The following is a 14,138-nucleotide window of genomic DNA, read 5'->3' as shown; positions in this document are numbered from 1 at the left end:
CGTGCGTTGTTGATCGTCAATCGCTCGGCATGTGCAGTGAAAGATGAGAGCGGCGGGACTAGCTAGTAGTACTTATGTCCTATATAAGAGGCGGCCTGGAGGGGAGCCTACTCGTGCGAGGCTCGGCCAAGAATAGCGGCCGAAAATAGCTGTGCCAGGGTGGTGCAGGGTGGTGCCGGGTGTGCCGGCGGGGCGCGACATTGAAGAGCGATGTGAACGCTCGCCGGGTCCCACATCTTGGCCTCCGACGACCATCTCTCCCGCCTCCCGCCTTTCTCTCTGCACGTCCTCCAGCAGGCTCCTGCGTCCTCTCTTTTTCCCTCCTCCCCCTCGGGGCCTGTGGCGCCATGTCTTACAACGCGACTTACAACCACTCTAACGCTTCCAACCTCCACGCCCCGTACAACCATAGCAACGCCTCCAACCCTTCTCCCTACGGCTCAGGCGACCCCTACTATAATGAGTCCACCGGCTTCATCACCCCCTCCAACCCCAAGAAGGGCACCAGCAAATGGATCAAGATCGGCATCCCCGTCGCTGTTCTTGTGATTGCTGGTGCCGTCGTCGGTGCCATTCTCGGGATCCGCGCCAGCAAGTCCACAACAGGCTCCTCGTCTACAAAGTCCGGGTCATCGTCCGGCAACAACACTAACAACGACGGCTCCAAGCTGTTTGCTACCGCGACGGATAGTCTATACCTCCTCCCCATCTACCCGTCCACGGTACGTGCATTACTTATGTTATCAGTCTTCACGGGCGCATAGTCTTCCGAGACCCTCGCTCCGGCATGTGCCGCGACGTTCTTCGACGGTCTACCGTCTACTCCCATTCACAGCCGTTCGCTTTGTTTTTCCGCGTTTCCTCCATTGAGCTCTGTTGCTCTGCAGTCCTTGCTGACCCAAGTCCTCAGACTAACAGCGCTCTGTACACCTCGCCCACAATCTCTTCGGGCTCCACCTGGCCATCGGATTCTTTCTCCCCCTCCAACCCTTCCGTCACCAGCGTTCGTTCCGATCGCCCTCGTATCATCGCCCCCTCGTACAAGTGGGAAGCTCTGCCTACCCTAATCTCGAGCAACCCTTACCTCAAGTTCTGGAACGACACCATCTTTGGCAATGCCACCAACTACTACAGCCTTCCTGTGGTTCAGTACTTCATGGACGGTGACAGCGGTATCTTGGATAACTCGCGCGAGGTCAAGGAGCGCGTCAAGGCGTTTTCCTATGTTTACCGGCTGACCCAGGACACCAAGTGGGTGGATAGGGCATGGAAGGAACTCCAGGTATGCATCCCTGTCCGCACATGCCTCTCACGATCAAGATTTAACGGGTTACACAGAACGCCGCTGGAAATGGCACGGCATCGTTTGGTCCCGATGGGTCTGACAAGTGGAACCCCACCCATTTCCTTGATACTGCTGAAATGACCTCTGCGTTCGGCATTGCCTACGACTGGCTCTATGATGCCCTCACCGACGACCAGAAGAGCCAGATCCGCACTTCCATGCTCTTTTACGGTCTAAACCCCGGCCTCGTCGCCTTCAACAACAGCGACAACCGTTTCACCGGTTGGTGGGCCAGCAACATTGAAGGAAATTGGAACTGCGTGTGCAATGCAGGCCTGACGATTGGCGCGCTGGCAATCTTGGAGACGACACCACCGGTACTGCTGAAGCCATCCTCGCTCAGACCGTTGGTAACGCGAAGCAGAACTGCGCATGGGCCGTTTCGACCGATGGATCGTGGTCCGAGACCGCGAACTACTGGTACTTCGGCACAACCGGGCACGCCGAGATGGCGTCTGCGCTCATGACCGCAACCGGTTCCGACTACGATCTCCTCACCGTTAACCCTAACTTCTACAAGACTGGTCTCTTCCACATGTCTATCACCGGTCCCGGCTCGCTGTTCTCATGGGGTGACCATGGCCCCAACAAGTTCTCGTCAACGGCCAACAGTATGCTTTTGTATGGTGACCAGTTCAAACATCCGGAGTACATTCTGTTCCAGCGCGACCAACACGATGCCCCAGAACCTTGGAGCGTGTTCTGGTACAATCCCGCGGTCCAGGGTGCGTTTTGGGACGGCTTGGCCCTCGACAACTTCTTCGATAACAACACGGACCAGTGGGCCTCCCTGCGAAGCTCGTGGACGGATGAGAACGCGATGTACATTGGTATCAAGGCCGGCACCCTGCAGGGTCACCAGACGCACAACGACCTGGATTGTGGCGACTTCGTCCTCGATGCCCTCGGCACGCGTTGGGCCGGCGAGCTCGGCTCCGGCGATTACCGTTCTTTGAACTACTTCAGCAACGACACGCAGCAGAGTGACCGCTGGCTGTACTACCGCAAGCGTACTGAAGGCCAGAACACGATCCTGGTCAACAAGCAAAACCAGCTGGTTGCCGCCGCTCCGACAGTCCTCCAACCTTGAGTTCTAGCACGACGCAAGGCTCGAGCACTGTGCTGAGCCTCGACAAGACGGACACCGCGCTCTGGACGGCGGATATTACGAGCGCGTATTTGAGCGTGTAAGTGAACTTGCTTCCATGTCTGGCCTCGCTATCTTTGGCGACGGCGTTTTCATCCTTCTCGACGTCGGCTTGGACTGGAATGCTGACTGCTTCCCACAGGACGTCGTTCAAGCGAGGCATCCGTTACTTGAATGGCCGAAAGCAGGTTCTCCTCCAGGACGACATCAACGCGTCGGGCGACATTATGTGGCGCATGCATACGAACGCGACTGTGACGGTGGACGGCACTACGGCCACGCTGAAGATTGGCGACCAGACGCTGACGATGTCGATCCTCAACGCGCCCTCTGGCGTTAGCCTCACTACTGGGGACGCCGTCCGCTTCAGCGACGACCCGGCCCTCCCGGCGGGCCAGGTTGACCAGGAGAACCCAGGGGTGACGGTGGTGATGATCAGCCTGCCCGCAGGCCAGTACAGTCTGCAGGTGTTGTTCAACCCGCAGTGGGATGGGATGTCGAGCAGCGACTTTGTGACACCGCCGAGCGTGGCCATCGACAGCTGGACGCTCCGGAGTCACGACTGATTGATGGCCAGGACGGGGGTGGTGGAGCTGTGGTGATTTGCGATGGACACTTCCGGATCGTTGATACATCGTTTGCTTGTATGTTTCAAGTGCGCCTAGTTTTGGGCCCGTGCGCGGCCAATGCTCCCAATTACGACCCACCGACGTGCTTTGCAGACCCGCGCCGTGCATTGAGTGAGACGAGAAATTACGTGCGAGGGAGCGTGTCCGGCGGGTACCCTTGGGGCTTGGCCGCTGGTGGATTGGCTGGCGGTGGCTGGCGGGGGATCTGATATGGGCGCCTATGGTTCCCTTGGTATCGGCGAGGAAGGCGCGCCTCGATTTGTTCTTTCCTCCCGCGCCCACTGTCTTTGGCTCTGGCCACCGTCGCTCCTTTCAGCTCTCCCTCCTTCACCACACAAAACCAACTCGCCGCAGACGGGGTTCTCCCCTCTCCCAGTGCGTCTCCCCCCTCTCTCTTCTGCCGCTCCGTCCCGGGCTGGCCTCGGTCCCTCCGCCAATCTGCGAAAGCCCCGCCGTCGAGCCCTCTGCTGACGGTCTGCCACCCACAGCTTTCCCCTCATCCCGCCTCCCTCATCCCGACTCCGCCCATCATGTTTGCCCGCAAGAACACCAAGGTCGCTCTCACATTCTTTTGCCTCGTCGTCGCCCTGGGCTTGGCCACTGTTGTCGAGGCGAACTCGCTCGTTCATCCTTCCCGCGACCATGTCGATATCTCCCGCCGAATGGTGAAGAAGCGCGCCGACGGCGGCGCCCTCGCCAGCATCTTCAACCCGGTCCTCGGCGGCGAGGGACCCCACTGCCTCCCTCTCGTCCAGCTCAATCTCACAGGTACCACCTCGGCACCTCCACAACCAGCGCCGCGTCTACAGGTTCGACGGGCTCGACCACGACCTCTGGGACGGATTTGGTGAGTTCGTCTGCATTGCCATCCTTTTGGCAGATGTTCATTGCGCCTACTCAGACGACCTCTGGGTCGAGCACTACTACTACCGGTACGAGCTCCGCCACGAGCCTTACGTCGTCCTCCACCACGAGCGGGTCTTCCTCCTCGACCGTCTCCACGTCCAGTACTTCGTCGTTGTCACCCACTTCCGCCCCGGAGAACCCCGCTACATCGGCGGCTGATAATACCCAGCCTTCTGCCAACCGCAGCACGGCCACTATTACGAGCGTCGTTCCGGGCTCCACATCCTCGTCTCCCTCGTCCAACAACCAGACCACCAGCGCTTCGACCGACTCCAAGAAGATAACAACAGCGACGCTCACCGTGATCGTCGCTGTTGCGGCCTCCGTCGGTGCTGTCGCGCTCGCTTGGACCCTCTTCCGCAAGTGGAAGCTCCGCCCGTCGTCCAACTTTGATGACCGCATGCAACCCATCGACTGGCAGCCCACCACCAACGACGACTCAGGCCTCCCCACCCACCGCCGCACCAACTCGAACGCCTCCCACGGTTCATTCCATTCTTCAACCCACCACGGCACGAACGCCTCTTCGCTCCCCGAACACGACTTCACTGCTGGACCGGCCACCCTGGCGCCCGTGGGTGGTTACGCTGATCTCCAGCGTGGCCCCAGCCCGGGCCCGCAGATGGGCGAGCTTAACCGTGGCCCGAGCTTCAACCACGGTGGTACGGCTATGGGGCGCGCTACTAGACCACCCTCTCGTTGGACTGCTCCGTGACGCAACTGGGCTGCGCGTTCACGTTGTACGGTAATTACAGTGAACCCCATACGTTGATACCAGCTCAGGATGGCTTGCGGGGCCGCTCGGTACTGCTGTCGCCGGCGTCAGCCCTTGGGTTGCTCTCCTTGCCGTCCTTCCCACGAACCAGAATCTGCCCTCCCTGACTGCCTCTCCTCGTCCCTCTCACCCGTTCTGATCCCCCTTCTACTATCTTTAACCCCTTCCACTTGCGCTGGAGAAGTTCAGATCGATGTAATTTCTTCACCTTCCGCTGGACGCTTGCCCACGTTCTCATGACGTGTTTCCTCCCTAGTTCATACGACATGGAGCGGGCCCCTTCTCCTTGCCTCCCGAATCCCCTCACACCCCATTCTGTCCTTGACGGCGCAGCGGCGCCCCGTGCGAGCTCCCTCCGGGGCCTGCCCTGCAATGACGACTGAGCTAGCGAAGGGTGGCGGACCCCTCGTCGCCGTCCCAACGTTCTGCCATGCCCACGCCGTCGCCGTCAATATTATCACCCTGTGTTTCCTGTCCGCTCACACGGGCTACTTCGCCGTCGCGGAGGTGTGTCACGGCCCTGTATGTGTAGTCACGACGCGGTGCACCGCCCGCGCAGAAGGACGGCATCACGGACGGATGGGTTAATCTTCGAGCAACGATCCCCTCCGTCTCAGCGCTGTTTGGTCCCCGTTTAGACGAGGCATCGTGCGTGCGCGGCTCGACACTCGCTCGTACTGCCGTATCTTGCCGTGGCATGCATGCATCCGTGCACGGTGCATAGTAAGGATGTTCCCTCGCCGCACCTCGGTGACCGTCCTGGCGGCGGAACGATGTGCACACTGGAGCTCACCCGAGATGCCGATGGGGCTGCCCGAACGTGTAACGAGCGCTGTGGCACAAGAATGGGGTCGGGCAGATCGGCGTGTGGTACGCATGCATTGTACTGCCGTACAAATCCTAATGCAACAGCCGCCACGGACGTTTCGCGGCGGTCAGCCGTCGTCGTCCTCGCTCTCGTCGTCCTCACCCTCATCGTCCTCGCCCTCATCGAGCACGCCAAGCGCGAGGGCCCCAAACCGCCCCGCCGACGCGCGCGCGATCGGTGCGGGGGTGGCGCGCGCGCCGTCCTGTCCTTCGTCCACCTCCGCCTGCCCCTCGTCGTCGTCGTCGTCGCTCGAAGCGAGCGCGCCGCCTTCAAAGTGCACGCGGCGCTTGCCACCCGCGGCGACGTCAGAGTGCTCTCCGAACTCGTCCTCTCGAGCCGGGGGCCCTTCGGAATCGCTGGCGTCGTCGTCGTCGCCGTCGTGCCTGCGTCGCTGGGCCGCCTTCATCGTCCGCGCTGCGCGGGGCGATCCAGATTCCGTCGCCCGCGGCGGCGGAGGGCAGGTCCCGGGGGGCCAGAACGCCCACCGGATGCGGCCCTCGGCGAGCGCGCGGAGGACTGTGGCGGGGAGAGGCGGTCGAAACAGGAGGACGGAATACAGTTTGGAGGCGGCGCCGGACACGACGGGGGCGAACGGTTTTCGGTTTCGGTTTCGGTTTCGGGGGGTTTTTTTTTTCGTTCGTTTGACGGCCCGGGCGAGACCCGCAGCACATGGGTCGAGGAAGGGAGGTCTCGGTTAGTCGCGCGGACACTGAGAGGCCCCGTGAACCGCAGACACGCACTCGCGTTTCCCGCCCGGTTGACGTCGGGTCGGCCAGCCTTCGCGGTGACCCAGCCCTTGCGCGCTGCGTACGCAGTCAGGATGTCCATCGCGGTCCAGACGGGGTCCGTGGACGGGCTGGGCGCGGCGGGCGGTGGCCGGGCGCCGTCGCGCCACGTCCGTTTGTCCACCAGGGGCGGGAGGACAAGCGATGGATGTGTAAGGCCGAGAACGCGCTCTAGCGGGAGGAGCTGCGCGGCGTGGTGGATGCATAACGGCACCGCGGAGACGCGTGAAATGGGAAGGATCCCACTCAAAACCTGTATGCGCGCGATCGTGGGATGCAGGGTGCAGACGTAAGTGCATCGGACGAAAATCGGGGTGGGGTGGGAGCGCACCTGATCCTCCATTGGGACGTAGTTGGGAACGACGAGCCCCGGACAGTCGACGAGGCGGACCTCCGGGGTCCAGAAGAGCGTCTGGAAGTGTTTAGTCTGGCACGGCGTTTGCCGGTGAGCATCCCGCTCCGCAGTTTCATTAGGCAAAAGGCAAATGCGCGACGGACCTTGCCAGGGGTGCGAGACGCCCTCACTTTCTGCGTCCCGAAGAGCGCATTCAACAAAGACGATTTGCCCACGTTCGGCTGGCCTGCGCAGTCTCGTTCAGCAGATGGGCCGTTCATTTTTGCGGATTTGGCGTACCAATGAGGCCGACGGTGAGATAGTCGGGTTCGGAAGCCTCGCTCTCGTCATCGGAGTGGGCTTCATGCGTTTGACCGTCATCGGACGCTGGTCCGTGCGGCCTCGGCGCCGCGGCACCACCGACGACGGTGCCCACTTGGCCCCCGTGGGCGGTCAGCACGGCGTCCCAGTCGACATCGGACTTCACACGGGGTTTCCAGGCAGCGAGCCTCTCGGGCTTGGACCGGATTGATTCCGGGGGCTCGAGAAGCTCGGCGTGCGTTTCGCGGAGGGCGTCGACGAGGGTGCGGCGGAAGGCGGAAGGCAGACGGGGCTCGCGCGCGCGCCTTCTGGCGCTCGCGTCTGCTTCGCGGTCGAGAGATCTGTCGGCGAAGGATTCAACCTGAACGACACGGGTGCCGGGCTGGTTCGCGCGGAGGTGAGCGGACCAGGCGGCGGCCCTCTCGGGGCCGGCTATGTCGACCTTTGTGAGAACGAGGATGGTGCGGACGCGGGACGCATTTGGCATGTTTGACAGGTAGGCGGCGAGCGCGGGAGGAAAGTGGAGGGTGGGGCAGCGGGCGTCGAGGAGGACGAGGATGATGTGGGATATCTCGGTCACGCGCCATCTGCGGAGAGGTGGTCAGCGGGAGGGCTTCGCGAGCGGTGGATGGGGATGAGGAAGCAAGGGGAGCTCACAGCTGCCGCCACACTTCAAGATTACGCTCGAAGGATGTCGGCGCGTGGGGCATGTGTTCCGCCCCGGGCGAGTGGTCGGATGTTTTCTCCGCCTGGGCATCTGCCTCGGCGGGGCTGTGAGTGGGATCAAAGCAGGGATCGAGGGAAGCATCAGTCTGGGCGAGCCACTGCCTGAAGAGGCCCTCCTCGTTCGCCTCGACCTCCTTCTTGGACATGTCGTATCGCCATTTGGGCCGTTTGGGGCAGGTCAGAGGAGAGTCCTGTGCCGGGAGATCAGCTGCCGGAGGAGAGGGGACATCAGAGAGAATCGCGCGGTCGGGAGGAATTGGGCGTGTGAGTGCGATCGATGCGGCGAGAGTGCGAGTGTGGGCGAGGAACTGAGGCGGAAGCTTGACGAACGAGGATTCGAGGCGGCGCGACGAGTCGGCGGCGGCGACGCGCGAGGCAGGGGGCGCGCCGACCTGTTGGCCTGTGGGTCCACGGCGGCCCTTGCGGTGGCGGTCGGGCTTAGCGGGAGGAGGGGCGGGGGCGTCGCCGCGCTTGACGGCACGCTTGAGCTGGAGCTGCTCCTTGCGCTGCTTGGCGGAGATGGGCTTGCGACGATGCATGGGCGCGTGGGTGGAGGCGGAGGAGGCGGGGGAGGAGAGCAGGGTCGGCAGTGACGTCGGTGTCGGCCACGCAGCGATCGAGCGGGATCTGCCGCGGCCGTCTCCGTTTGGCTTTCCATCGCTGCCTCCTCTGCCCCCGTCGCTGTCCTCGCCCGCCCCCGTCGCCACCCGCCATGGGCCGCCGCCGCGATCGAGAGCTGCGCCTGCTGGCGCCATGGCGTCGCTGATGGGCACGACAAGCGCGAGTGCGACCTCCGCCTTCCTCGGACTCCAGCGCCCGCTCGTTCGCCGCGCGCGCGTATTCGCAGCGAGCGCGCCATCGACGGCGAGCCCCGCGAGGCCTGGGACCTGGCACTGGACCGAGGGGGACATCGGGAAGGACTCGCGCGCGTGGACAGGGACAGGGGCGAGGGCCGGGCAGACGTCGACAGGATCGGGACGAGCCCGGGGCGCCTGAGCGGGGAGAGCCCAGCCACTGCCCCAGCCACGGCCGCTCTCTCGCCTGCGAAATCTCGCCTCTCGCCCTCCATGCCCCTCTCCTCCTCTCTTCTCCACACACCCATGCTCAGCCCGACATGATGTACATGGGCCCCAACCATCCTCTCTCCTCCCGCCCTCAGCCCCGCCCCAACTGCTCCTCCTCCCTCTCCTCCGACTCCCGCAGGGCCTTCTACCGCAAGGAGAATCAGTTCATCGACCGCTTCGGCTCAAAGCTCCATGCCTATGACCGCGACAAGGCCCCCTATCCCTGCTCCTTCGATCGCGACGTCCTCGAAGTGTGAGTCCCTCTCCGCCCCGCTCCCCACTCTCCCGCCTCATCTCATCCGCCTCAGCCAATGTCTCGACAACGCCCTCATCACCGGCACCAAGGGACACGCGTCTTTCCTCCATCGCGACTCTCCTCCCAGCGCTGTCTCGACATCGGTACAGGGGTCCGTCCCCCGCTTAGACCCTCGCTTCCACCCTTCGTGTGATTGACACAGCCCCGGTTTCAGCTTGGCCTCTGGGTGGTTTCCTCCGCAAAGCTATGGCCAGACGCCACCTTCGTCAGTATCTATTCCCCCTGGCCCAGATACCACCAACTCACCCGCCCATCAGGTCGGTGTGGACATGGTCAACGTTCAGCTACCCGTCAAGATACTAGAGCCGCAGCTCGCTGGTCGCGTCCAATGGGTGCATTGCAACATGTGAGTCCTCTTTCAACCCCCTCCATCCGTCTCTAAGCTCGCGCCTCAGTCTTCGCAACAAGCTCCCTTTTGACGACGAAGAGTTCGATCACGTCCACATACAAGGGCTGGCGCAAGGCATCCCTGAGAACAAGGCACGTCGCTTCCCTGATTGCATTCGAACGTTGCTAATCGGTCTCTGTAGTGGTATGATTTGTACGAAGTGAGTCGGAATGCAACGATTTCCTTGCCGTCTTTAATCACCTTCCCGACAGGAAATCCGCCGAGTGATGAAACACGGTGCTACGATCGAGCATCTTGAAGAAGGTATGGACGTACGCTGTTCATCGTCCATTGGGCGTTCGCTAAGTCGAGATACTTTAGACGCTTTGTTCCCCACATTACCCCGGTGGTATACCGATCCGTTACGGGCTCATGCACGCACTCTTTCGACGGCTGCACCTGGCATCATCCAGCAACGTCTCTCATATGCCCAGCCTGCCGATGCGTCCGCCCTCGCACACGAACATGAATTACTCGAGGCCCTCTATGACGATGTATGGACAAACCGGTTTATCAACCCTACACCCTCGTCCATTATCCCGAGCTACTTCGGTGCATTCTTCGATCGCGTCCAGTCTCCCCCCGTCGCCGACTTCCTTCCGCCTCCCTTCGCCCCCTTCGCCCCTATACCAGGAGTCGACAGACGAGAAGACCCTCTATACCTCTCTCAATCGCCACTACGGCCACTTTTCGCGGAAGCGGCATCAGCTCATTTGGCGACCATCCACCACCTCTGGACGCGTCTCTAGATACCGATACCCCTTCGTCGGAATCGCCATCTCCCACCTTACCACCCTCTGCAGGCAGCAGCCCCAAAGACGGCCTCGTAAAGCTTCCTTCGTCTCCAGCAAGCGGTCCTGTGCCCATATCTAACGCTCCGATGGCGCGGTCGGACTCCGGAAGCCGATCCATATCGGACTCATCGTCATCCAGCTCGGAATCTTTCAAGTCGGCGCGCTCGGCGCGATTCGCGACACCGCCCTTTGGCGTAGCACTTTCTGATGAGACCACCTCGTTGACCAGCAACAAAGCCATCGGCATGCTAGGAACGGACAAACGCCAGTCTCAGGAAGAGCAGGGCCGCTACGTGCACCTCTACCGCGCAGTGACTTCGGTCTTATCAACCAAGGAGGCCATGTGGGATGAGTTGCTTGTGCGAGTTCTCAAAGGGGATCAGACGTTGCGCCGATTCGGTTGGCAGGACGACGACTACACCGAAGTGGCCAGTCGCATCAGGTTCGAGCATGCTATCGAGCAGTACCAAAGGCATGTTTCGGTCCCCGTTCTGAAGTCTTCGTGGCAGAGGCTGACTTGTTTGTTTGTGCCTCCAGCGACATGCGCACCCGCATCGCACTCTGGAACTGTGCCGTGCTGAACGGTTGGGCGATGCCGCCCCGTGACCCGCCATCGAGGGCGGAGCTGCTGGAGGAGATGCAGCTCCGCCATGAGATTATGGAGGCTCAGCGGTACGCGGGCGAGCATGATTTGGAGACGCCGTGCCGCAGGATTCGGGTCATCTTTGGTTCGAAGGAAAGAGATATGTGAGCCGGGTCTTTGCGCCGTACCACTTTGGATGTGGGCCCTACGCCACAAAGACGTCCTCACGACTCTACGACACCCCCACTCTCTCGGACATCACTTATTGCCTATGTATATCTAGCTCTCGATGTTTCCATAGACACTGCATCATTGTATACCATGCCATGTTTCTTTCCCTCTCATTCCTCGTTTCTGAATTGCATTGGTGACCGTAGATCTAAATCCCGTGCGGTCTGTGAGTGGGTCTTTCTTCACAGTGACGCATGGCTGACTATCCACACTCCGTCTTGCCTCTGTCAGCCCTCCTGGTGCCCTGGTGCCAGCCACGTCCAGCATAAATACACGCACCTTCCATCTCATCTGTCTGGCGTTCAGTCAACTCATGTCTTCATACCTGGGCCGGTCCCTTGATTGCCACCGCATCTCCGCTCAACTCTCCCTGCATTCTTGCTCGACATGTCTTCCCTCCTTCCTATCAGCGCGAACCGCCCTCCGGCTTCTTTCCAGCTCCATCTCCCGGCCATCCGGCCTCTTTCACCCCCACTCCGCCCATAGGTCCATCACGCACGCCGACCAGGAACCCATTCAGCCCGCACGCGCCTCCCCCCGGGCCCGGCGTGCCCGCCAACGTCGGGCAGCCAGAACCGACGCGTTTCCGGCCGACCCGGCTGCCTTCGCATCGCCACACGGACCCGGCGCGGGGCATCCTGCACCGTCGCGCGTCGACGCTCGCCGGCGAGAACCACGGTGCGCGCTCCGACGAGGACAGCTCTCATTCTCGCGATGACGACGATGACGATGACGGCGACGGCGACGACGACGGCCACGATGATGATGACTTGGGGTTGACGTCGGGACGCCGCCGTAGAGGGCGTAGGGGTGCCGGTGACGGGGACCGGAGCCACGGGGTCGTCGCGGGCCTCATCGCGCTCGGCTTGCGATTCGGGATGGCGGGCGGGATCGTGGACGGGCGGGCAAGGACCGCGGGTACGAGAACATGGACGGCGGGGACGGCGAGGCCGAGCGCGCGGACCCGCACGACCTGCAGCGGGAGCTGAGCTACCGCGAGAAGGTGCAGGCGTTGCGCGAGCGGCACCGGCACACCGCCGAGATCGCGCAGCGCGTCGACGGTGAGCGCCGCACGCCTCCTCTCCCCCCCGCCCGCTCACGCCCGCCCGCGCAGATTACGAGGCGCGGCAGCAGTTCATCATCCGGCTCGCGAAGGCCCTCCTCCGCTTCGGCGCGCCCTCGCACCGGATCGAGTCGCAGCTGTCGTGCGCGGGCACCGCGCTCGCGGTGAACGTCGCGTTCGTGCACCTCCCCTCGGTCGTGATCGTCAACTTCCTCGACACGGACACGCGCACGTCCGACACGCACTTCGTCCGCGCCGGTGGGCGCGTCGCGCTCTCGAAGCTCCACCGCGTGCGCCTCGTCTACCGCGCGGTGCTCCACGACGAGCTCAGCGCCGCGCACGGGCTCCAGCAGCTGGACGCGATCATGGCCCAGCCGCCGGAGTACGCGGTCTGGGTCCGGTGCGTGTTCGCGTTCTTCTGCGCGAGCATCATCAGCGCGCTCGCGTTCGGGGGCTCGATCGCGGACATGTTCGTCGCCGGCGGGTGCGCGTCGGTGCTCCAGTGGCTCGGGCTCAAGGCTGCGGCGAAGAGCACGATCTACGCGAACGTCTACGAGTGGGTGCTCGTTGCGCAGTTCTCGCGCTGCGATGAAAGGGGCTGACGGGCCGTTTCGCTAGGATCACGGTGTCCATCGTCGTGTCCTTCGTGGCTCGTGCGCTCTCTTCGCTGCCGGGGAACCTTTTCTGCTACAGTGCGATCGCCTCTGGGGGCGTCGTGCTCATCCTCCCCGGTTTTACGATCCGTGAGTGAGAATGGCCTTGTCCGTCGCGCAAGACTGTTGACACCAGCCGCGTCCTGCAGTGATCGCCGCGCTCGAGCTCACGTCGAAGAACATCCTCTGCGGCTCCGTGCGAATGGTGCATGCTGTCATCTACACCCTCTTTCTGGTAAGTCCGTCGTACTCTGTCAGTGATCTGTCCACTGCATTAACGCCCGTCCAGGGTTTCGGCTTAACCATGGGTTCCGACCTCTACCTCCTCTTCAACCCCCTCGCGCGGCGCAACATCGCCGCGTCCAAGTCGCTGGACGCACAAGTCCTCCACGGGGCCATCCTCGACGCGAACACCTCCCAGCCGCTCCAGGACGCCTTCGGCACCTTCACGTTCTTCCGAGACGGGGACTCGCCCGGGAGCCAGTTCATCAAAGGTTCGTCGAGTCGTCGTCCCAGTCCCCGCACCCCGCTCACCGCCCCTCCCCCGCCGCAGGCTGCTTCCGCGACCCGACCTGGCCTGGTGGCGGCAGACGCTCCCGTGGTGGGCGATGTTCGTCCTCGTGCCCGTGTACTCGACGTGCTCCTCGCTCTGCAACCTCCAGGCGCTCCGGAGCGTGCAGCTGCCGGTGATGGTCCTCTTCTCCTGCCTCGCCTTCGCCGCGAACCGCCTCGCGCAGCGCTTCGTCTCCGACCGCGGCGACATCGTCTCCGCGACGGGCGCGTTCGTCATCGGCCTCTGCGGGAACGCGTACTCGCGCCTCTTCGGCGGCACCGCCTTCACCTCCATGGTCACCGGCGTGCTCTTCCTCGTCCCGTTGCGTCCGCTCGCTGCGCGAGCCGCGGCGCGTTACGTGGAGGGCTTCCTTGCTGACGATGGCTCCGCAGTCCGCGATCGGCACGAGCGGCGGGCTCACCGGGTCGAACGAGTTCGTGAGCTCGAGCCAGCGGAACACGAGCAGCTTCGAGCTCGGGATACGGATGATCCAGGTGGCCATCGGCGTCACGATCGGCATGCTCGTCGCGCAAGTGCTAGTGTATTCTCTCGCGGGGAAGCGTAAGAACGGGGCGCACTTCGCCTTCTAGATCGTGTCTACGTATCTCACTACATCGGACAAACGACGGCTTCCTGTGTCCCACCCTCGCTGCCTTC

The 14,138-nt window shown here is 62.7% G+C and overlaps 4 protein-coding genes across 4 annotated transcripts; 3 read left to right on the top strand and 1 right to left on the bottom strand.

Annotated features, from left to right (window-relative positions):
- Positions 1–347: 347 nt before the first annotated feature.
- On the top strand, positions 348–3,058 carry BXZ73DRAFT_87150 (chondroitin AC/alginate lyase; the record flags this gene model as incomplete). Its single annotated transcript, XM_048024443.1, has 7 exons — positions 348–722; positions 836–886; positions 911–1,294; positions 1,339–1,662; positions 1,689–2,420; positions 2,483–2,532; positions 2,635–3,058. 7 exons carry the CDS (start codon positions 348–350, stop codon positions 3,056–3,058), a joined length of 2,340 nt encoding a protein of 779 aa, XP_047882559.1.
- A 593-nt stretch (positions 3,059–3,651) lies between these two features.
- BXZ73DRAFT_87149 (uncharacterized protein) lies at positions 3,652–4,742 on the top strand (the record flags this gene model as incomplete). The annotated part of the gene is made up of 3 exons (XM_048024442.1): positions 3,652–3,889; positions 3,931–3,968; positions 4,002–4,742. 3 exons carry the CDS (start codon positions 3,652–3,654, stop codon positions 4,740–4,742), a joined length of 1,017 nt encoding a protein of 338 aa, XP_047882558.1.
- Positions 4,743–6,072: 1,330 nt separating this feature from the next.
- BXZ73DRAFT_39917 (P-loop containing nucleoside triphosphate hydrolase protein) lies at positions 6,073–8,375 on the bottom strand (the record flags this gene model as incomplete). The annotated part of the gene is made up of 5 exons (XM_048018472.1): positions 6,073–6,708; positions 6,787–6,882; positions 6,954–7,036; positions 7,090–7,697; positions 7,768–8,375. 5 exons carry the CDS (start codon positions 8,373–8,375, stop codon positions 6,073–6,075), a joined length of 2,031 nt encoding a protein of 676 aa, XP_047882557.1.
- A 3,765-nt stretch (positions 8,376–12,140) lies between these two features.
- Positions 12,141–14,071, top strand: BXZ73DRAFT_87147 (DUF1212-domain-containing protein; the record flags this gene model as incomplete). Its single annotated transcript, XM_048024441.1, has 7 exons — positions 12,141–12,273; positions 12,327–12,831; positions 12,894–13,018; positions 13,078–13,163; positions 13,218–13,426; positions 13,482–13,797; positions 13,874–14,071. The coding sequence occupies 7 exons, from the start codon at positions 12,141–12,143 to the stop codon at positions 14,069–14,071; spliced, it is 1,572 nt and encodes a 523-aa protein (XP_047882556.1).
- Positions 14,072–14,138: the final 67 nt, after the last annotated feature.

Source organism: Epithele typhae (genome assembly GCF_022376455.1).
Source record: "Epithele typhae strain CBS 203.58 chromosome Unknown BXZ73scaffold_3, whole genome shotgun sequence".
Classification (NCBI taxonomy): domain Eukaryota; kingdom Fungi; phylum Basidiomycota; class Agaricomycetes; order Polyporales; family Epitheliaceae; genus Epithele; species Epithele typhae.
This window is presented reverse-complemented; position numbering and strand designations above follow the sequence as displayed.